Source organism: Manis javanica, chromosome 10 (assembly GCF_040802235.1).
Source record: "Manis javanica isolate MJ-LG chromosome 10, MJ_LKY, whole genome shotgun sequence".
Lineage (NCBI taxonomy): Eukaryota > Metazoa > Chordata > Mammalia > Pholidota > Manidae > Manis > Manis javanica.
In genome coordinates, this window is record NC_133165.1 from 21,181,820 (window position 1) to 21,203,980 (window position 22,161).

The 22,161-nt window shown below is 47.0% G+C and overlaps 1 protein-coding gene across 1 annotated transcript; it reads left to right on the plus strand.

The window, feature by feature from the left end:
• Positions 1–487: 487 nt before the first annotated feature.
• LOC140843836 (nuclear envelope pore membrane protein POM 121-like) lies at positions 488–17,089 on the plus strand. The gene is made up of 10 exons (XM_073214246.1): positions 488–2,900; positions 4,291–4,500; positions 4,822–4,962; positions 6,602–6,682; positions 8,246–8,417; positions 11,402–11,487; positions 12,088–12,158; positions 12,643–12,758; positions 12,886–12,988; positions 16,734–17,089. The coding sequence occupies exons 1-10, from the start codon at positions 2,704–2,706 to the stop codon at positions 17,087–17,089; spliced, it is 1,533 nt and encodes a 510-aa protein (XP_073070347.1). The 5' UTR covers positions 488–2,703.
• The last annotated feature ends 5,072 nt before the right edge of the window (positions 17,090–22,161 follow it).

The window sequence follows — 22,161 nt, forward strand, 5'->3', positions numbered from 1 at the left end:
ACATATACAAAATGGAACACTATTCAGCCATAAGACGAAACAAATCCTACCATTTGCAACAACATGGATGGAGCTACAGGGTATTGTGTTCAGTGAAATAAGCCAGGTGGAGAAAGAGAAGTACCAAATGACTTCCCTCATTTGTGGAGTATTAACTGAAAGCAAATGTGAAGGAACAAAACAGCAGCGGATTCACAGACTCCAAGAAGCGACTAGCGGTTACCAAAGGGGAGGGGTGTGGCAGGGAGCAGGGAATTCAAGGGAAATCTGAATGGTGCACCTGGTGTGTGTGGGCTCACGGGGAAACAATGTAGCTCAGAGAAGCCAAGTACTGACTCTGTGGCATCCTGCTACGCTGATGGACAGCGGCGGCAATGGGTTATGAGGGGGACTCGATTCTATGGGTGAATATAGCACCCACATTACTTCTCTTAGGAAACCTTCAGAAAGAAAAAAGAAAAAAAGAAACAGAAACTTCACATTATACCAATTGAATTTTATAAAAGACTTCAATGCTTTCCTTTCCTGTTCCTTTTTCTTTTTCGCTGTCTCGCCAACGGGTGTCCTGCTGATTACCTGGTGCCCGCGGCGGCCGCGTTGGCCGAGCTGGCTGAGAGGGGGGGCCACCGCTGCCTGGGGGAGCCTGAGCCGCGAGCCCCGAGCTGCCTGCCATTCGCGCGCCGTCTCCTGGCAACTAGGGAGCGCGCGCCGCCAGCGCACAATGCTCGCCCGCCTCTAGCCCAGGCGCGCAAGCGAAGGCAGGCAGTCTAGCGGTGAGAGCCGCGGAAGCCGCTCCGCCGCCGTAAAGAGCTCGCTGATCTTCCCAAATGGGAGGGGTTTTGAGCAAGCTCTGCCCCCCGCAGCCCGCCCCCGTTCCGGAGGCCAGGAGCCGGCGCCCGGCCTTCCTCGGAAGCCCCGCCCGCCCCGCAAGCCCCGCCCCGCCGGCTCCCTCAGCCCGCCGGGATCGCATTCCCCCGTCAGTATCCACTCGTTTCCTCGGGTCCCCTCGGAGGCCTCATCGCCGGTAAGACACGCTGACCCTCCCCAGACCCAGGAGGACTTGACTTTGAAAGTTTTTTTCTCAAGTCCTAAGTGGGTTCTGTGCCCTTTTCACCTCTTCAAACACCTTGGTGCGCGTCCACCTGCCTCCCTTTAGCCTTTGCTGTGAGATGTGCTGCCAGAACTGTTTCCTTCTTTCAGTTCCTTTTTTTGGGTCATTTTTCTATTCCTTTTATTTTTAATTTTTAACTTTTTTTGGTATCATTAGGGTACAGTTACATGAGCAACACGGTGGTTACTAGACTCCCCCCATTATCAAGTGCCCCCCGTTATACCCCGTTACAGTCACTGTCCATCAGCGTGGGGAGATGCTGTAGACTCACTACTTGTCTCCTCTGTGTGCTATACTGCCCTCCCCGTGCTCCCCGCCTACATCATGTATGCTGACCCTAATGCCCCTTATTCCCCTCTCCCTCCCTTCCCACCCACCCTTCCCAGTCCCTTTCCCTTTGGTATTTGTTAGTCCAATCGGGTTCTGTGAGTCGGCTGCTGTTTTGTGCCTTCAGTTTTTTCTGTTCTTATGCTCCACAGATGAGTGAAATCATTTGATACTGTCTTTCTCTGCCTATCATATTTCACTGAGCATAATACCCTCTAGCCTCATCCACGTTGTTGCAAATCTTTCTTTCAGTTCTTAAAGCTCTGAACTTTAATACAGTATGAGTTTAGCAGAATACCTGGTAAATCATTTAAAATATCCCTGCTTCAGGTGAGAATACCATCTGTCTGTTTATTGCAGCACTATTTACAACAACCAAGGTATGGAAGCAACCTAAGTGGCCCTCAGTAGATGAATGGATAGAGAAGAGGTTGCACATATACAAAATGTTACACTATTCAGCCATAAGAAGGAAACATCCTACCATGTGCAACAACATGGGTGGAGCTAGAGGGTATTATCCTCAGGGAAATAAGCCAGGTGGAGAAAGACAAGTACCAAATGATTTCCCTCATTTGTGGAGTTTTAAATCAAAGCAAATCTAAATCTGAAGGAACAAAACAGCAGCAGACACAGACTCCAAGAAGCGACTAGCGGTTACCAAAGGGGAGGGGTATGGCAGGGAGAAGAGGATTCAGGGGTATTATGATTGGTGCACCTGGTGTGTGTGGGCTCACAGGGAAACAATGTAGCTCAGAGAGGCCAAGTACGGACTCCGTGGCATCCTGCTATGCTGATGGACAGCGGCGGCAATGGGTTATGGGGGGAACTCGATTCTATGGGTGAATATAGCACCCACATTGTTTCTCTTGGGAAGCCTTCAGAAAGAAAAAAGAAAAAAAGAAACAGAAACTTCACATTATACCAATTGAATTTTATAAAAGACTTCAATGCTTTCCTTTCCTGTTCCTTTTTCTTTTTCGCTGTCTCGCCAACGGGTGTCCTGCTGATTACCTGGTGCCCGCGGCGGCCGCGTTGGCCGAGCTGGCTGAGAGGGGGGGCCACCGCTGCCTGGGGGAGCCTGAGCCGCGAGCCCCGAGCTGCCTGCCATTCGCGCGCCGTCTCCTGGCAACTAGGGAGCGCGCGCCGCCAGCGCACAATGCTCGCCCGCCTCTAGCCCAGGCGCGCAAGCGAAGGCAGGCAGTCTAGCGGTGAGAGCCGCGGAAGCCGCTCCGCCGCCGTAAAGAGCTCGCTGATCTTCCCAAATGGGAGGGGTTTTGAGCAAGCTCTGCCCCCCGCAGCCCGCCCCCGTTCCGGAGGCCAGGAGCCGGCGCCCGGCCTTCCTCGGAAGCCCCGCCCGCCCCGCAAGCCCCGCCCCGCCGGCTCCCTCAGCCCGCCGGGATCGCATTCCCCCGTCAGTATCCACTCGTTTCCTCGGGTCCCCTCGGAGGCCTCATCGCCGGTAAGACACGCTGACCCTCCCCAGACCCAGGAGGACTTGACTTTGAAAGTTTTTTTTCTCAAGTCCTAAGTGGGTTCTGTGCCCTTTTCACCTCTTCAAACACCTTGGTGCGCGTCCACCTGCCTCCCTTTAGCCTTTGCTATGAGATGTGCTGCCAGAACTGTTCCCTTCTTTCAGTTCCTTTTTTTGGGTCATTTTTCTATTCCTTTTATTTTTAATTTTTAACTTTTTTTGGTATCATTAGGGTACAGTTACATGAGCAACACGGTGGTTTCTAGATTCCCCCCATTTTCAAGTGCCCCCCTCCTTATACCCCGTTACAGTCACTGTCCATCAGCGTGGGGAGATGCTGTAGACTCACTATTTGTCTCCTCTGTGTGCTATACTGCCCTCCCCGTGCTCCCCGCCTACATCATGTATGCTGACCCTAATGCCCCTTATTCCCCTTCTCCCTCCCTTCCCACCCACCCTTCCCAGTCCCTTTCCCTTTGGTATTTGTTAGTCCAATCGGGTTCTGTGAGTCGGCTGCTGTTTTGTGCCTTCAGTTTTTTCTGTTCTTATGCTCCACAGATGAGTGAAATCATTTGATACTTGCCTTTCTCTGCCTATCATATTTCACTGAGCATAATACCCTCTAGCCCCATCCACGTTGTTGCAAATCTTTCTTTCAGTTCTTAAAGATCTGAACGTTAATGCAGAATGGGTTTAGCAGAATAATTGGTAAATCACTTAAAATATCCCTGCTTCAGGTAAGAATATCTTCTGTCTGTAAAGTATAGGAATCTGATAGGTTTTGTTACTTTTCTGTCTTTGGACCAATAAATTGTATCAGCTGACCTCAAAGAGGTGTACCCAGGAAACTCCTGAATGGATATAACTTGGCTGATAAAGATGATTAGATTAAAAAGACTTTTATTTTCATTTAGTCCCAGTTGAGTTATAACAACAAAATTGAAAACTTCAGTGACAACACTAGATTCTTGATAAGTACATTTATTAGAAAAGGTGAACATTCAGGTTTTTAAAATGTTTGACTTTGGGTGTACATTTCTGATGACTTAGCATAAGAGATTGAAGGATTCCTGTAAAATTTGTCCCTGCACGTCCTTATGCACACTTTTCTTCCACTGTAGTTTGACTTGTGTGGGCTGTTTTTCAATTTCCCCCTGAAAGTTGTTGAATCCATTGCAGGGACAGCTGTTAAGTACCTGCCACTTTCTGCCCTTAGGTGGAATGGGGAAAGTTGCCATAAAAATGCTGTGTTTTGTATCGCTTAGAGGCTTAAGCTCTCTGGAAAATAACTGAACCCACATGGTTCTTAAGGAATTTAAACTTTCTGTCATTCTTCTAAGCTGCCTTGATTCCATAATGTGTCTCCCATTCTCCACAGGGTCTGTGGGACTTCACCACACCACTTTGGCATAACACGTCCAAGACGATACCCAATCCATCAGGGCTGGTATTCCTGTGAGCTTCCCACGCTGTGCTGGAATGGCCGTCACAGGAAGCGTGTGCTGTCTCGTGGTAGTTCCAGAGTGGTGTGCAGGCCTTCGACAGTGAGGATCGCTCCTCCCGGGAGCAACCTGACTCGTCTTCCAATGTAAGCATTGCTGGAGGAAAAGACTCCCAGTGTGTCCACTTTATTCTCCTGCAGTTGTTCATCTGAGAGAATAACTGTAACCCAAAGGAAAGGAAGAAGCTCCTTATGTGAGGGAGAAATCTGAAGTTCCAGTTATTGAGCAGTTTTTTATTTTCTAGGTTTTTCCCAAGACTGTAGCTTAACAGCTAAGGGCCATTTGTGTGAGTGTATAAATTACCCTTTCGCTTGTTGGATAGCTTCTGATTTCCAGCGCCTGAAGTTCATGCTATGGAGCATCATGATCAGAATATCTTAATGCAAGAATCCTGTTTTCTGTTACAGAGCAGCGCAGATCCCTAAGGCCCCAGACCCGTGGTCAAAGGAGGCTGTTCTGCTTGCCCTCGAACGTTGGAAGAGGAAGAAAAGGACAGTGGAGGAGGAGGAAGACCAAACATCTGCTGCTGGTCAGGAGGACAAAAGAAGGTAACATGCCCTGCAGAGTACTCAACGTGCCTCTCACGGGGGCTCCTGGGATTTGTTGAAAGAGAGATCACTCCCCAAAAGAATCAGAGGCCACTTCCTGTATGTGAACAGCAGGTCCTCTTCTTTGGCTTTCATGGAAGAGCTTGGTAACAAGCGCTTTAATACTATGCCTTTCGTTAGGCACAGGTTACATACATTTTGTAATATACCTTTTCCGTAAGTACTAGAGAAAAGCCGACAGTTACTGGCCACATCAGCTTCATACTTTTGATATAAATGTGTTAAATTTTATTTTGAGAGAATGCTGAAAGTCTTCCCCTTGTGGTGGTCAGTTATTTGGGTGATCATCAGCTTAGGTGTCATGTTTGTGCTGAAGGAAATACTTAGCAAAGAACAATGAAGACTGGAGTATGGTAGCTTTATGAGTAATGAGAATAAAACCAGTTTCATTATTTGATTTTTGAAAATGTAATGAAAATAGAGGAAGCAGTCTGTTTCCTCGATGGAAAGAGAGGAAGTTGAAGGCCCTGAGTAAGCTGCAGAACTGCTTGTGGCTTTCCAAGGAGTCAGTTAAGAATTTTCTTGTAACTCAACAAATTCCAAGACCCATCATGTGCCGGAGCCTACTCCAGGTACTGTGGATAGAGCAGTGAGCAAGACAAAGGTCTCCTGGGACTTGGGCAATCAATGAAACAGGGTAATTATAGATTGTAAGTATATAAAGATTTTTAAAAAGCAGTGCTATAAGAGGGTCATGAGAAAGGGGGAGCTCTCTATATAAGGTGGTCAAGGAAACATGCTCTGAGGAGACAGTGGGCCCTACATTTGAGAAATAGAACCATTGTCCTCATCAGTTACACCAGGTTAGCCATAACCTGCAGGTTCACAGCTGGCCATCTTTGATAGAGTAGATGGCGACATTAGGTAAGGAAATACTAATAAATGCAAGTGTGTTCATTGGAAGATTGATTGGAAGTAACGTTGGAAGATCAGGTAATGAATACTAGGGATATGCTTTACAAGTGAGCAGTCTGAGCTCATGTCAGCCAACTAAGCAGGAGTGGCAGAGAGAGATGGTGTGGTGGAGGTCAGAGAGAAAATAACTATTCTTATGGTCAAAACAAGTTTCTCATGTTCTCTGGGTTGGTAATTTGTCTAGACCCCAGTGAGCCTATAACTGAGGGCTCTGTGTTGTCTTTCCCATAATTGGAATGAGCAGTGATTATGTGCACCATGCGCAGGCCCTTATCTGTGACCTGTGAAGTTCTTCTCTTACAGACTCAACTAAGTGAGAGCACTGGGGGATGTGTGTAGGTGGGTCGCTAAAGTGTTTTTTTGTCTTTAGTTTACAGATGGTAGGATATTAAATTTGTGATTGCAGTGCTCTGGTGAGAAGTTAGCAAATAATCAGTATACCTGAATAGTTCAAAAGGTCTTGATGCATTTTTATACTTTTCTGATTAGATTAGAACAGTCCTAGAATAAATTGACCTTCCTGAATCTTTGAGATCTGAGGCAACCTTTTCTTGTCTAGCATGAACCTATGTTCTGTAGAAAGAGTAAAAGATCCCAGGAATATGAGAGTATGCTTTAAAGGAGAGGTCTTATCATCTAACTGAGGGTTTGTGATTTGTCACAGGTGCCATGACAGCAGTGGGAGTGGCCATTCAGCTTTTAAGCCCGAGGTGGCCAACGGAGTCCCTGCTGCTTTTGTGCCTGAGTAAGTGAGAATCCATCTGGGTGAGGTTTCCTGTTTGGGAAAGGGTCATTATCAGACTTACTGACCTGTAAGTTTTCCTCTTTGAAGTCAGAGAGGAACATTTTGAGTAACTTGCCACAATAACTATTTTGTCTAATTCCTTTTACTATTTTTTCTTTAATATGCATAAAATATGCTAAGGCTAAGAGGGTTTGTAGATACACTGAATAACCAAGTATGTAACAAAAAAATCACAAGGTTTGTGCAATGGATAGAATGCAGCAGTACAAAATTTAAGAAAAATGTGAGATTTCTGCCTTTTAGCTTAATTATATTTGAGGAAGAACTGGCTGGGAGGGAAAGAGGCTGGAAATGTGCGTGAAAAGGCTTGGGTAAGTTATGTTATTAAATTCAGTCAGCGCTATGATACGGCTGCCAAAAAAGCTTAACATGCTCCTCCCCTGGGGTGATAGCAGAACAAAGACTAGGAGGAGGCCGGTCAGTGGTGGTCCTAATGCCTTAGTCCTGCTGTCCGCGGAGGGCTGCTGGTTGGCTGTGCTGCCCTGCAAGGGGCCGCAGACACAAACCGAAATTCACTGCGAGAGAGTGAAGCAACTCAAGATGTCACGGGGTGGTGGTGGGTGAGGGGGTTCTAAAGGTACATAAGCACTAGCTCAGAGGAGAAAAACCTCAGGGGTGTAAAGAAATACACCCCTGGTGGGAGTGTATTTCTGGAGGGAGGGAAGGATAATGGCCTGCAAAAATCTGAAGGACTATCACATGAAAGGAGGACAATTGGCTTGGCTCCAGATGGGATCCATAGGCGAAGTAAGTGAAAGAGAAAGTATGTTTGCATCTAGTGCAGGGATAAACTGCTCTGTGGTTGACATTCATCAGCCAGGAGACAGTGAGCTGTCTGTGCTGTCACAATGGTTGGATGACTATTTCACAGGAAAGATGTTTAGGGAATTTCTGTTTCAGTTTGAATCTTAGAAAAAGTGGTTGGTTCCTCCTAAACTTTTTTTTAACACCTTTATTGAGGTATAATTGACATAAATAAACTGTGCCTCTTTGAAGTGTACCATTTGATCAATTTTGACATGTATCCTTATCAGAATTATTATCCTATAAATTTTCCTCTTTGAAATCAGAGAGGAACATTTTGAGTAACTTGCCACAATAACTATTTTGTCTAAATTTCACTCCCACGGAACCATCACCACAGTCAAGATAATGAACATCACCATCACTGCCAGAAGTTTCCCCGTGCCCCTTGGTGAAGCCTTAAAATCTCCCTCTCATCCTGTCCCTGTTGCCAGGCATCCATTGGTTCCCATTCTGTCACTATAGATTTGTGTGCGTTTCCTAGAGTATATATAAATAGAATCATACTTTTAATTTTTTAAATACTGAGCTTTCCCTTTCCGACTTTGTGAGACATGTTTAGCTGAATTAACAGTAAAATTAACAACATTATCCTTTTCCATTGCGTTAGAACAGTTTTGTGACCGTGGATGAAGCCTTAAAAAATGTTGGTGCCTTTCAGTAGCACATCTGTGTTTTCCCCTTTTATTTCCCTGTTAGGCCTGGGCCTCTGAAGAGAGGCCTCAGTTCACAGAGCTCAGATGGCGAGCTGTGTAAGAAAACCTGCACCTCTGCTGTGAGCTGCTCGAAGGGCACGTGCGCATGTGGCATCCGTATGTCCAGCCGCAATGCCATTACCAGTTCCTACACTTCTACTGGAGGCATCTCTCAGGTACACACACCTGGTGGTGTGGCAGAAGTGGGTTCTTTGCATTTATTAGTTGATTATGCAGTGTTTACTAGCCACCTTCTGTCAGATGCTGAGATCACCTCTAAGCTAACAGCAGTTACCAACCCTTGAATGATCGCTATGGACCAGTGGAACAAACTAGAAAGCCCAGAATGCCTATGTGGAAACCTGACACAAGACAGAGCCATTATTATAGATAAATAGACAGAGGATGAATAATTCAAAATATGGTACTAATTTGATTAAAAAGGTAGAATGAGTCTGAATTGCACTGGGTCATAAATTCATCCTCTAGGCACTGGGAATTTAATGAAAGTTTTAAAAATAAGTGGTTATAATTATTTTTAGAAAGGATGTAGTGTAGACTGGAGAACAGATCAACTTTTGCTACCAGAATGACTTGGGTTCAAATCTTGGCTTTGGCACTTAGTAGCTATAGACTCTTGGGCAGGTAAATGACTTAAACTCTCTTTTTCTCATCTCTAAACGATTGTTATAAAGATTGAAGGTAATGTTTGAAAAGCACCCATTACAGTGCTTGTCAGTAAGCAGGCACCCAATATATAGGAGCTGGAAAAAAAGTAACACATGCATGAAGGAGGTTTTTGAGAGGAGAAAGAATTTGACATAAGTTTTCATCCATACAGAAGGCTCTTAGAGTAATATAAATGACACATTAATGATAAATGACAAATAGAAGAGATGAAGGCCCTGGCTAAGCAGTTATGACAATGTGGAGCATAAGAGTACGAAGCTGTACCTGGATCTATTCTGCACTAGGCCCTCTGCTGAGCACTGTACACACATTTCCTCAATCAGTGATCCCAACAGACCTGACATACATAGTCATTGCCCCTTCTTACAATTTTATATCAAATGTCATACATACACAAAGGAAGGAAAAATATCATAATGAACCTCCATGTGGCTCCAGCAGTTAACAGTGTTTGGTCAGTCCTGATCCATCAACACCCCCACCCCAAATTGGTTTTCCTCTTGTGTTTTTAAGTACAAACACGTTGTTTCCCCTATTGGTACTTCAGTGTACTTTTAAAACTTTTTGAACATTAATAACCACAATGCCTCTATTCCTCTGAATTATAATGACTTAATGTTAGTTATCATCGCTCCAATTTGCCCTTCTTACCCTCCCTCTCTTATTACAGTTACTTTGAATCAGGGACCAAAAATCAACTCATTGTGTTTGGTTCACATGTCTCTTAGACCCTTTTTTTAAAGTATTAAAGCATTAAAGGTATTTAATTAATATATGTAACAAAAAAATCTGAAGGTAAGGTTGTACACTTATGGAAATAATGATTTTGACCTACTTCATAAGATAGTTGTGAGGCAGTACATGTAAAGTGTTCATGCGTCTACACTGTCCATAGTAAGCGTTCAAGAAGTGCCACCAAAACAAGTACTGAAATTTACATTTCAGGGGACTTAATTCACACTCAGAGCTTCAGACTTAGCATTATACAAGGTTGTATCTTACGGCCTAACAAGCAGACAGGGTAAAAATAATCAACTTTTTAACAGGCCTGGGCGGAGCGATGATGCTCGGAGCTCCGCACCAGGGGCAGGGCGCCGGGACGCCGGGGGTGGGCGGGGCGAGGGACGCACCCACCGCCTGTGGGTCCCCTGGGGACGGGGTCCGCGTTCCCAGGGCCCGCTACACAGCCGCGCCGGAAACCACCGCCGCGTCACGGGCAACTGCGGGGTCGACCGCGGGAGGCGCGCGTGCACTGGGGCCTCTGCCTCCCCGGGCACGCTGCTGAGGCCGGGCAGCCGGCCTGGCAAACTCCTGCGGTGGCAGAACCCCTCCGCGGTCCTGGGGCGCGCCAGACACACCCCCGGGGTTCGCGGGCCCCGCCAGGATGCCGGCTATCCCGGCTGCCGTGCCCCGGCTCCCAGCGCCTCAGCCCGTCCGAGGAGCCGCAGGCGGCAGGTCGCCGGCCTCACAGCGCGGCCTCCCCGGGCGCTCCGAGCCCGCGCGGCCGGCGCCCCCTGGCGGCTTCCAGCTGTCAGGCTTCCCACGCGGGTATCCCCGCCGCTGCTGCCACCGCCGCCGCCGCAGGCGCGGAGCACACGGGCTGGGGCGGTGTCCGCGCGCGCCCTCCCCCGCAGCAGGGACGTCAGGCCTCTCTTAGACTCGATCAACGGTACTACTACTACGCTTTTTCTTAACTTTTGAAAAGTCTGAGTCATTATGTTCTATAGAATTTACTACATTCTGGATTTTGTTTTCGTCATGGTGCCATTTTGACAATTACTCTATCCCTATTTTCCCTGTAAATGGGCAGTTGGCTCCTGAGGCTTGATGAGTTTCGAGGTCAGTGATTTGGGCAGAGGTGCTGCTGTGCACTTCTGATCGCATCACATTGGGAGCACGTGCTGTGTGGTTGCCTCCCACTGGGCTCAGGTGTCAGTCTGATCCTTCACTTTATTGTTCCTATGAGCTTTTCACCTGATGATTTTAGTGGCGATTTTTTGCCTTTGTCTATGTCCATTGTGGCAAAATGGTGATGTTCTAATTCTGTCCTTCCCTCTGCATTTGTTAACTGAAGGTCTGTGTAATTCTAGATAGAAGAACAAACCCTATCTATAGGAGTGGCAGGATAATAAGCAGGCACTGTTGTCATAGTTAACTCCAAAGGTGACCAGTATGATTCTTGCTGTGTTATCTTTATGAACTGATGATATTTTATAAACATTTCATGACACTCAGTATAGTGTAGCTGCTCTTTCTGATGCAACTTTTCCAACTTTGGCCAATGACAACCCTTTCAAAAAGTCGCAATTGACTCACTTTTCAGAAGCCCCACTTCAGAAAGAAATGTTTTTTTAGTCACTTGAAAAGGAGACATTATATACAGTGATGGATTAGAGCCACCGAATTATGTTGAAGGTCAGATCCTATGTTATTCCCAAGGTCAGTCACGTGACTTGTGTTTGGCTTTTAGCTCTGGAAGAGGCGTCCCAGTGCCTCACCCATCTCCAGCCCAGCCTCCCGTTCACAGACACCAGAGAGTCCAGAAAAGAAAATGAGGTAATCGGTGATTTGCTGTGTGGATTAATGAGAGGGTGGGAAAGGAGGGAAATTTACTTGGCTCTTAGGCTTTCTGAGACTCCGATTTGGAGCATCAAAATAGTTCACATCTAAAGGGCAGAGATGGTGCCGCCCTGAATCGCTTTTGTCTCTTGCAGTCGTCACATAGTGTGACCACACCGGCCTCTGCTTCCCCTCATGCTGCAGTGTGAGGGGCTGGGGCGTAAGAGGAAGGGCTTGCATGGGACAGAGTGAACAGAGTGACTGATGGGGGTGGGCAGCAGGCTTCACATTCTAGACCCCAGCTGACCCCCTAGGTGCCCAACTAGAATGCCACTTTCTTAGAGATAGAGGTGTGACTAGGACTCTCAGAAACTTGGCAGGTTGTATGTAAGGTTCTGAAGATTGTTTTCTGCTTGTTTTAAGACAAAGGTGTCTCTATGGCTTCTGTGAACTGCCTCTCTTCATTTCTTTAGGAATTTTCTTTGCTTCTTTTTGTTGTCTTCTTTTTGTTCTAGACTTTGGTCAGTTGGTAGTTAGGAGGGTGTAAAAAGTTATCCAGTGCTTTTCTAAACTTAACTGTGCCTCTTCCTCCTACAGAGAAGAGGACGGTCCTCAGGGATCTGACTCTTCTGCTCCGCCAGTAAACAAGGAGTCCCAGGGAGAACAGGGTAAGTTGATGAACGCGTGGCATGTGTTGGCAGTAGTGTATGGAGGGCGCATGGACCACAACCCACTGGCAACATGTACTGAGCCTTGATTTGTGTGGGGCTTGGTAGTTACAGAGAGAGAGATGTTCCTGTCCTTCGGGGTTTTTGGTCTGGTAAGGGAGAAAGGTTGCCCAGACTTGTATAGCATAACCCAGGCCAGCTGGGGGGTTTGGGGTAAGGTAAGCCTAGGTGGGGGAATCTGAGCAGACCAGGCAATTTCTGTCCAGTAAACAACAATGTGCACATATTTGGCGCAATGACCACTTCACGTTGTCTTGACTGTTAGAAATAATCTTGCCAACACCATCCAAGTGCCCAAACCATAGAAGATAGAATCTCAGAGACACCTAGTGAAAGTTCAGTATTAAAAACTAGGCTGGATAGACATACCTCTCCATTTCAGGAAGAGAGCAGGAAGAAAGTAAGTCTGATACTTTATTTGCAGATACAACCACATGTAGGGAGCAGAACTGGGATTCTCCACCTACACCCAGCAGCTCCCAGACACGCAGACGCGAGTTTCCCCTGGTGCCCTCCAGGCGAGGGATCCCACTGATCTTGGTATGATCTGTCCACCCACCCCTGCCCACCCCAGTCTGGCTCCCCTGCATCTCAGGAATGGAAGGGTCGGTACAAGTTTCTTTCACTTCCTTCTGACTGGGTTGGCTTCTCCTTTTTCTCTTGGTAGCCTCCAGCTCCCTCGATCAGCGGCTCGATCATGGTCAAAGAGTATTACCAGGAGAAGCAAGCTCAGTCACAGTGGCTGAAGAGGATCTTCGAGGATAAGACTGGTAAGGAATATGGGTTAATTTCACACTCCAGAGACAGTTCGCAGAGTCATATTTGTTGACTCCTGAATCCCTGGCCCAGCAAGGCTTCTAGAGCACCAAATACCATCACGTTTGAGATACCATAGTTGACATTTTCTGTTCTTCTTCCTAGAATCTGCTGCAGTGGCAATGTTTGTGGGGGAGGCATTGTGTATTTTCCTCTGTTCTTGTCCCCGCCATGACAAAGAATTGAAGGGCAGAGACACAGTAGTGCAACAGAGTAAAAGTTTTATTTAAAGTTACTTAGCCAGAAAGAAGTGCAGGTGACCTCAGAGAGGGAGGAGTGCCCTGAAAGGGTGGAGAGCAAGACTTTAAGATTAAAAGGTCACACACTTAGAAAGTGTGGGTGACTTCAGAGAGGGAAGTGCCCTGAAAGGTTGGGAAGAGTTGAAGTTATGCACTTAGGAAGTGCAGGTGACCTCAGAGAGAGGAGTGCAGCAGCCTGAAAGACGGAGTTTAAAGTTAAAAGATTACGCACTTAGAAAGTGCGGGTGACCTCACATAGGAGCACAGTGAAAGGTTGAGGGTTCCCCCTTTTAAGGATTTTTCAGGAATGTGACAGAGGGCTAGTGTGTGGGCTTAAGTGGTCTCCAGTATCTTTGATGAGACATTAAGTTACTCATCAGTCCTCTAGGTAATTCTGCAGAATTAGCTAATCAAGACTGTCTGCATTTCCTCCAAGGTGGGCAGAGTTATTTGTTTGCTAAAGAGTATGTTAAGAATCTTTCTTCTGAAACTTCCTAGTTTTTTTTTTAAATACAATTTTGGCTTTAAAGTGGGATCTCCCTGTCTTTACTTTGCTGTTTATAGGTGGGCCTTTTAGCAGGCTAGAGTGAATCATACAATGATCTAATGGATACAATGAAGACATGGGCTGTGCTCAGATACTTTTATCTGGGAAATATTCAAACCTTCAAGGCCAAGTTTCTCTTGACCTTTTGAGCTTTAACTGATTAACTCACTAACTCTGAATCTTTTCTGGATTTCTAAATTTAACTGGTTAACCGAGTCCTTTCTAGGGGGCTTTGCTGGCCCTGTACTCTTTCCACCCCACTCATATGTATTTCCCTGCCTAACAGCCACACCCATGGCCCTTTCACCCCTGCAGACACCTGGGCTTCTGGGCCCTCTTGGCTCTTCACAGCCAGGGTCCCTCCCCGGCCCTCCTCTCAGATTCCAGGTTCACAGCCCCTTTCTCGGGGCTGACCCCTGCCTCTCTCACAATACCAGCCAGTGATGCCACCAACTCACCTCCAGCCTCTCAGGCTGAGACATCTGCCAAACCCCAGGCCCCGCCTGCCCCAGGCCCCACCCTGAAGCCCAGTGTTCTCTTTGGAATGCTGAGCAGCCCACCTGCTAACCCTTCTGCCTTGGCAGCTCCTGCTGTGTCTTCAGCACGTCCCATGTTCAAGCCCATCTTTGTGGCTCCACCTAAAAGTGGGAAGGAGGGTCCTGTGCCATGCAGCCATTCCCAAGTCACAACGGAGGCATCTTCCAGCTCTGCCCACACCCCGGCTACCAGCAGCCTCCCCTCACTTTCAGTCCTGTTTTTAGCAGCACAGGGCTACCTACATCTTTGCCCTTGTCAACTCCTTCCTCCTTCAGTCAGACAACTACTTCAGGCACTAGCACGAATACCCCTCTGTTCCCTGGCCCGGCCAGTGTCAGTGTCCCCTCAGCAGCGGCTTGGGGGACCACCACCAGCACAGCCGCAGACTCTGCCCGGAAGCCTGTCTTTGGCTTTGGTGTGAGCAGTGTGACCAGCACTGCGAGCAGCATGACCAGCCCCACTGCTTCCACTGCCCAGCCTGTCCTCCTTGGGTCCCCCCTTGCCTCTGCTGCCAGCTCTGCCCAGCCATGGGCTCCATACTCCAGTTTGGCAGGCGCTGGCCACGCCTGCTCCAACAACAGCCATCACCTTCAGCCACTCCCTGCCTGGCGCCATCCAGACAGCTGCTGGCAGCAGCACCGCCAGTTTCGGTGGCTTCAGTGGCACCCTCACGACCTCCGCCCCCATCGCCCCGAGCCAGCCTGCACTGACATTAAGCAGCACCCCAGCCTTCAACATTCCCTTTGGTTCTGGCACCAGGCCCCCCATCCCATCCTATCCCGGAGTCACCCCACAGCACACGTTCGGAGCCACTGAGAGACAGCAAATGTGGACTGCCAGCCAGCACTGGCCCCCAGCTTCAGCAGCTCCTTTCCTTTTGGAAGCTCAGCATCCCTGGCCCCACCCCAGCCAGCCTTTGGCAGCACCATGTGGTCAGGTTTTCGTGGATTGAAACCCGCAGCCTCTCTTTTTGGCACCATCTCCAGCACCCAGTCAGCCTTTGGCAGCACCACAGCTGTTTCCTCCAATTTTTTTTATTTTGTGGCATTATTAATCTACAATTATTTGAGGAACATTATGTTTACTAGACTCCCCCCTTCACCAAGTCCCCCCCACATACCCCATTAGTCACTGTTCATCAGCGTACTAAGATGCTGCAAAATCACTACTTGTCTACTATGTGTTGCACAGCACTCCCCATGCCCTCCCCAAATTATACATGTTAATCATAAGGCTCCCTTTCTTCTTCCACCCCTTCTCCCTCCCTTTCCACCTATCTTCCCCAGTCCCTTTCTATTTGGTAATTGTGAGTCCTTTCTTGGGTTCTGTGATTCTGCTGCTGTTTTATTCCTTCTGTTTTTCCTTTGTTCTTATATTCCAGAGATGAGTGAAATCATCTGGTACTTGTCTTTCTCCATCTGGCTTATTTCACTGACCATAATACCCTCTAGCTCCATCCATGTTGATGAAAATGGTAGGATTTGTTTTCTTCTTATGGCTGATTAATATTCCATTGTGTATATGTATCACATCATCTTTATCCATTCATTTACTGATGGACACTTAGGTTCCTTCCATTTCTTGGCTATTGTAAATAGTGCGATAAACATAGGGGTGCATCTGTCTTTTTAAAATTGGGCTGCTGCATTCTTAGGGTAAATTCCTAGAGGTGGTATTCCTGGGTCAAATGGTATTTCTATTTTGAATTTTTTGAGGAACCTCCATACTGCTTTCCATAGTGATTGAACTAAATTACATTCCCACCAGCAGGGGAGGAGGGTTCCCCTTTCTCCACATCCTTGCCAGCATTTGTTGTTGTTTGTCTTTTCGATGGTGGCAATCTTTACTTGTGTGAGGTGATATCTCATTGCAGTTTTAATCTGCAATTCTCTGATGACTAGCGATGTGGAGCATCTTTTCATGTGTCTGTTGGCCATCTGAATTTCTTCTTTGGAGAACTCTCTGTTCAGCTCCTCTGCCCATTTTTTAATTGGATTATTTGCATTTTGTTTCTTGAGGTGTGTGAGCTCTTTATGCATTGTTGATGTCAACCCTTTATTGGATGTGTCATTTATGAATATATTCATTATGAATATATTCTGCAGGATGCCTGTTTGTTCTATTGATGGTGTCCTTCCCTGTACAGAAGCTTTTCAGCTTGACATAGTCCTATATGTTCATTTTTGCTGTTGTTTCCCTTGCTGGGGGAGATATGTTCATGAAGAAGTCACTCATGTTTATGTCCAAGAGATTTTTGCTTATGTTTGTTCTAAGAGTTTTATGGTTTTGTGGCTTACATTCAGGTCTTTGATCCATTTCGAATATACTTTTGTGTATAGGGTTAGACAGTGATCCTCATTTCCTTCTCTTTTGCAGCCACCACCTCGGAGTTTGAAGCTACGACCCAGACCACCAGCAGCAGTGGCAGCACAACCTCATCCCATGTCACATCTGGGGTGTCAGCAGGCCCTGCTGTCAGCGGGGACTTTGGGATGAGCGTGTCAGACCCCCACAGCAGCTCCACCACTGGGGTATTCAACTTTGTGGCAGGATGGAGTGGGAGAACTGGTGGCACGGCCCCTTTCTGGGGATGCCTGAGTCAGAACTCCCTTGGTGCAGCTGGCCAGAGCACACTGTTTGCCATCTACGTGGCCAGGACACCTCAGGACACATCTGTGCTTGCAGGTGAGATTTGGAATGGGCTCGGTCTGCTGAGCCAGGTGCTGTTTTAAGTACCAACATAGTCTGCACTCTTGGAGGTCTACGCTGTAGTGAAGAGACAGATGTTATCTGTAAACAGTGTCAGGTAGCAGTGTAACTCATGACCGGAGGAGCTATGTAGGTAGGCAGTGGGAGCCTTTCTGAGACAATAGTAAACTGAGGCCATGGCCACAGTTCCAGAGTTGGGAGCAGGGACAGGGGCTGGGGGTGAGGGCCTTCCAGGCACAGGATCAAAGGCCCAAACTCAGAGACGAGCTTATGTTTTAATGAGCAGAGAAGAGCCAGGTGTGGCTATAGCTTTAGAAAGGAAAGTGGTATAAAATGACGTTAAGAGACAGGCAGTAAGGAAGATCATTCACGGCCTTTTAAAATGTTTTTTATTTTTTGGTATAAATCTACAATTACATGAAGAACATTATGTTTACTAGGCTTCCCCCTTCAACAAGTCCCCCCCACGGACCCTATTATATTCAATGCCCATTAGTGTAGTAAGATGCTGTACAATTACCATGTGTCTTCTCTGTATTGCCCAGCCCTCCATCTGCCCCCGCCCACATTATATATGCAATTTGTAGTGCCCCCTTTCTTTTTCCTGCCTTTATCCCTCCCTTCTCACCCTCCCTGCTCAGTTCCTTTCCCTTTAGACTATTTCAATAGGTAGTCCAATCTTGGGTTCTGTGATTCTGCTGCTGTTTTGTTCCTTCAGTTTTTCTTTGCTCTTATACTCCACATATGAGTGAAATCATTTGGTACTTACCTTTCTCCGCCTGGCTTATTTCACTGAGCATAATACCCTCCAGCTTCATCCCTGTTGTTGCAAATGGTAGGATTTGTTTTCTTCTTTTGACTGAATAATATTCCATTGTGTATATGTACCAGATCTTCTTTATCCACTCATCTCCTGATGGACATGTAGGTTGCTTCAATTTCTAGGGTATTGTAAATAGTGCTGAGATAAACATACGGGTGCATCTGTCTTTTTCAAACTGGGCTGCTGCATCACTTAGGGTAAATTCCTACAAGTGGGATTCCTGGGTCACATGGGATTTCTATATTGATCTTTTTAACGAAGCTCCATACTGCTTTCACAATGGTTGAACTAATTTACATTCCTTCCAACAGTGTAGCAGGGTTCCCCTCTCTCCACAACCTTGCCAACATCTGTTGTGTTTTGTCGTTTGGATGGTGGCGATCCTTACTGGTGTGTGGTGATATCTCATTGTGGTTTTAATTAGCATTTCTCTGATGACAGGCGATGTGGTGCATCTTTTCATGTGTCTGTTGGGCACCTGAATTTCTTCTCTGGCCAACTGCCTGTTCAGCTCCCCTGCCCACATTTTTATTGCAATATTTCCTTTTTGTTTGTTGAGGTGTTTTAGCTCTTTATATATTCTGGATGTCAACCCTTTATCAGATCTGTCATTTAGGAATATATTCTCCCATACTGGAGGATGCCCTTTTGTTCTGTTGATGGTGCCCTATACTGTAGAGTAGCTTTTAAGCTTGATATAGTCCCATTTGTTCATTTTTGCTTTTCTTCCCTGGAGAGATATGTTCACAAAGATGTCGCTCATGTTTCTGGCCAACACACTTTCGCCTGTCCTTCTCTAAGAGTTTTATGGTTTCATGGCTTCCATTCAGGGGTTCGACCAATTTTGAACTTACTTTTGTGTATGGGGTTAGACAGTGATCCATGTTTCCTCCTTTTTTGCAGCCATCAAGTCCGGCTTTGGAGCAGTGACCCAGAACACCAGCTGTGGGACCCGTGGTACATCAGGGTTTGGCAGCACCATCCCAGCGCCCTTGACATCCAGGGTGTCAGCAGGCCCCACTGGCAGTGGAGGCTTTGGGACGAGCGTGGCTGCCCCCCACAGCAGCTCCACCACTGGGGCACTTGGCACTGCCTCAGGACGGAGTGGGAGAACTGGACTCAAGAACCCTTTCTGGGGAGCCTTGGATCCAAGCTCCCTGGGTGCGGCTGGCGAGAGCACACCATCTGCCATCCATGTCGCCAGCACGCCTCAGAACACGCCCGGGTTTTCAGGTGAGGTTTGGAATGGGCTCAGTCTGCAGTGCCAGGCGCTGTCTTAAGTGCTGACACAGTCTCCGCATTCGGAGCTGTATGCTGTGGTGAAGATTTAGATGTTATCACAGAAGTTATCTGTAAACAGCGTCAGGTAGCAGTGTAAGCCATAAACGGAGAAGCTATTTAGGTAGTCAGCGGCAGCCTTTCTGAGACAATAGCAAACTGTTGCCATGGCCGCAGTTCCAGAGTTGGGAGCAGGGACAGAGGCGGGGGTGTGAGGACGTTGCAGGCACAGGAGCAAAGGGCCGAAGGCAGAGAAGAGCTTATGTTTTCATGAGCAGAGAAGAGCCAGGTGTGGCTAGCGGTTATAAAGGAAAGTGGAATAAAATGACATTAAGAGACACGCAGAAAGGAAGATCATTCACGGCCTTTAAAAAAAATTTTTTTTTTGGTATCTATCTACAATTACCTTAGGAACGTTATGTTTATTTGGCTCCCCTCTTCACCAAGTACCCCGCACAAACCCCATTAGAGTCACTGTCCATCAGCTTAGTAACATACTGTAGAATCACTACTCGTCTTCTCTGTGTAGCCTAGCCCTCCCCGTGCCCCACCACATTATACATGCTAATCATAATGCCCCCTTTCTTTTTCCCTGCCCTTATCCCTCCCTTCCCACCCATCTTCCTCAGTCCCTTTCTCTTTGGTAACTGTTAGTCCATTCTTGGGTTCTGTGATTCTGCTCCTGTTTATTTCCTTCAGTTTTTCCTTTGCTCTTATACTCCAGAGATGAGTGAAACCATTTGGTACTTGTCTTTCTCCGCCTCGCTTATTTCACTGAGCGTAATACCCTCTAGCTCCAAGCATGTTGTTGCAAATGGTAAGATTTGTGTTCTTCTTATGGCTGAATTATATTCCATTGTGCATACATTCATCTACTGATGGACACGTAGGTTGTTTCCATTTCTTGGCTGTTGTCAATAGTGCTGCGATAAACATAGGGGTACATCTGTCTTTTACAAAACGGGCTGCTCTATTCTTCGGGTCAATTCCCAGGAGTGGTGTTGCTGGGTCAAATGGTATTCCTACTTTGAGCTTTTTGAGGAACCTCCGTATTGCTTTCCACAATGGTTGAACGAATTTACGTTCCCACCAACAGTGTAGGAGGGTTCCCCTCTCTCCACAACCTTGCCAACATCTGTTGTGTTTTGTCGTTTGGATGGTGGCGATCCTTACTGGTGTGTGGTGATATCTCATTGTGGTTTTAATTAGCATTTCTCTGATGACAGGCGATGTGGTGCATCTTTTCATGTGTCTGTTGGGCACCTGAATTTCTTCTCTGGCCAACTGCCTGTTCAGCTCCCCTGCCCACATTTTTATTGCAATATTTCCTTTTTGTTTGTTGAGGTGTTTTAGCTCTTTATATATTCTGGATGTCAACCCTTTATCAGATCTGTCATTTAGGAATATATTCTCCCATACTGGAGGATGCCCTTTTGTTCTGTTGATGGTGCCCTTTACTGTAGAGTAGCTTTTAAGCTTGATATAGTCCCATTTGTTCATTTTTGCTTTTCTTCCCTGGAGAGATATGTTCACGAAGATGTCGCTCATGTTTATGGCCAAGACACTTTCGCCTGTCCTTCTCTAAGAGTTTTATGGTTTCGTGGCTTCCATTCAGGGGTTCGACCAATTTTGAACTTACTTTTGTGTATGGGGTTAGACAGTGATCCATGTTTCCCCCTTTTTTGCAGCCATCAAGTCCGGCTTTGGAGCAGTGACCCAGAACACCAGCTGTGGGACCCGTGGTACATCAGGGTTTGGCAGCACCATCCCAGCGCCCTTGACATCCAGGGTGTCAGCAGGCCCCACTGGCAGTGGAGGCTTTGGGACGAGCGTGGCTGCCCCCCACAGCAGCTCCACCACTGGGGCACTTGGCACTGCCTCAGGACGGAGTGGGAGAACTGGACTCAAGAACCCTTTCTGGGGTGCCTTGGATCCAAGCTCCCTGGGTGCGGCTGGCGAGAGCACACCATCTGCCGTCCATGTCGCCAGCACGCCTCAGAACACGCCCGGGTTTTCAGGTGAGGTTTGGAATGGGCTCAGTCTGCAGTGCCAGGCGCTGTCTTAAGTGCTGACACAGTCTCCGCATTCGGAGCTGTATGCTGTGGTGAAGATTTAGATGTTATCACAGAAGTTATCTGTAAACAGCGTCAGGTAGCAGTGTAAGCCATAAACGGAGAAGCTATTTAGGTAGTCAGCGGCAGCCTTTCTGAGACAATATCAAACTGTTGCCATGGCCGCAGTTCCAGAGTTGGGAGCAGGGACAGAGGCGGGGGTGTGAGGACGTTGCAGGCACAGGAGCAAAGGCCCGAAGGCAGAGAAGAGCTTATGTTTTCATGAGCAGAGAAGAGCCAGGTGTGGCTAGCGGTTATAAAGGAAAGTGGAATAAAATGACATTAAGAGACACGCAGAAAGGAAGATCATTCACGGCCTTTAAAAAAATTTTTTTTTTTTGGTATCTATCTACAATTACCTTAGGAACGTTATGTTTATGTGGCTCCCCTCTTCACCACGTACCCCGCACAAACCCCATTAGAGTCACTGTCCATCAGCTTAGTAACATACTGTAGAATCACTACTCGTCTTCTCTGTGTAGCCTAGCCCTCCCCGTGCCCCACCACATTATACATGCTAATCATAATGCCCCCTTTCTTTTTCCCTGCCCTTATCCCTCCCTTCCCACCCATCTTCCTCAGTCCCTTTCTCTTTGGTAACTGTTAGTCCATTCTTGGGTTCTGTGATTCTGCTCCTGTTTATTTCCTTCAGTTTTTCCTTTGCTCTTATACTCCAGAGATGAGTGAAACCATTTGGTACTTGTCTTTCTCCGCCTCGCTTATTTCACTGAGCGTAATACCCTCTAGCTCCAAGCATGTTGTTGCAAATGGTAAGATTTGTGTTCTTCTTATGGCTGAATTATATTCCATTGTGCATACATTCATCTACTGATGGACACGTAGGTTGTTTCCATTTCTTGGCTGTTGTCAATAGTGCTGCGAT

Excerpts from the sequence above, each read along its gene's own strand:
- LOC140843836 (XM_073214246.1), top strand. The coding sequence starts at position 2,704 with ATGGGAGGGGTTTTGAGCAAGCTCTGCCCCCCGCAGCCCGCCCCCGTT. Across the intron at positions 4,963-6,601 it reads GGTCAGGAGGACAAAAGAAG|GTGCCATGACAGCAGTGGGA; the intron begins GTAACATGCCCT and ends GATTTGTCACAG. Across the intron at positions 12,989-16,733 it reads GATCTTCGAGGATAAGACTG|CCACCACCTCGGAGTTTGAA; the intron begins GTAAGGAATATG and ends TCTCTTTTGCAG.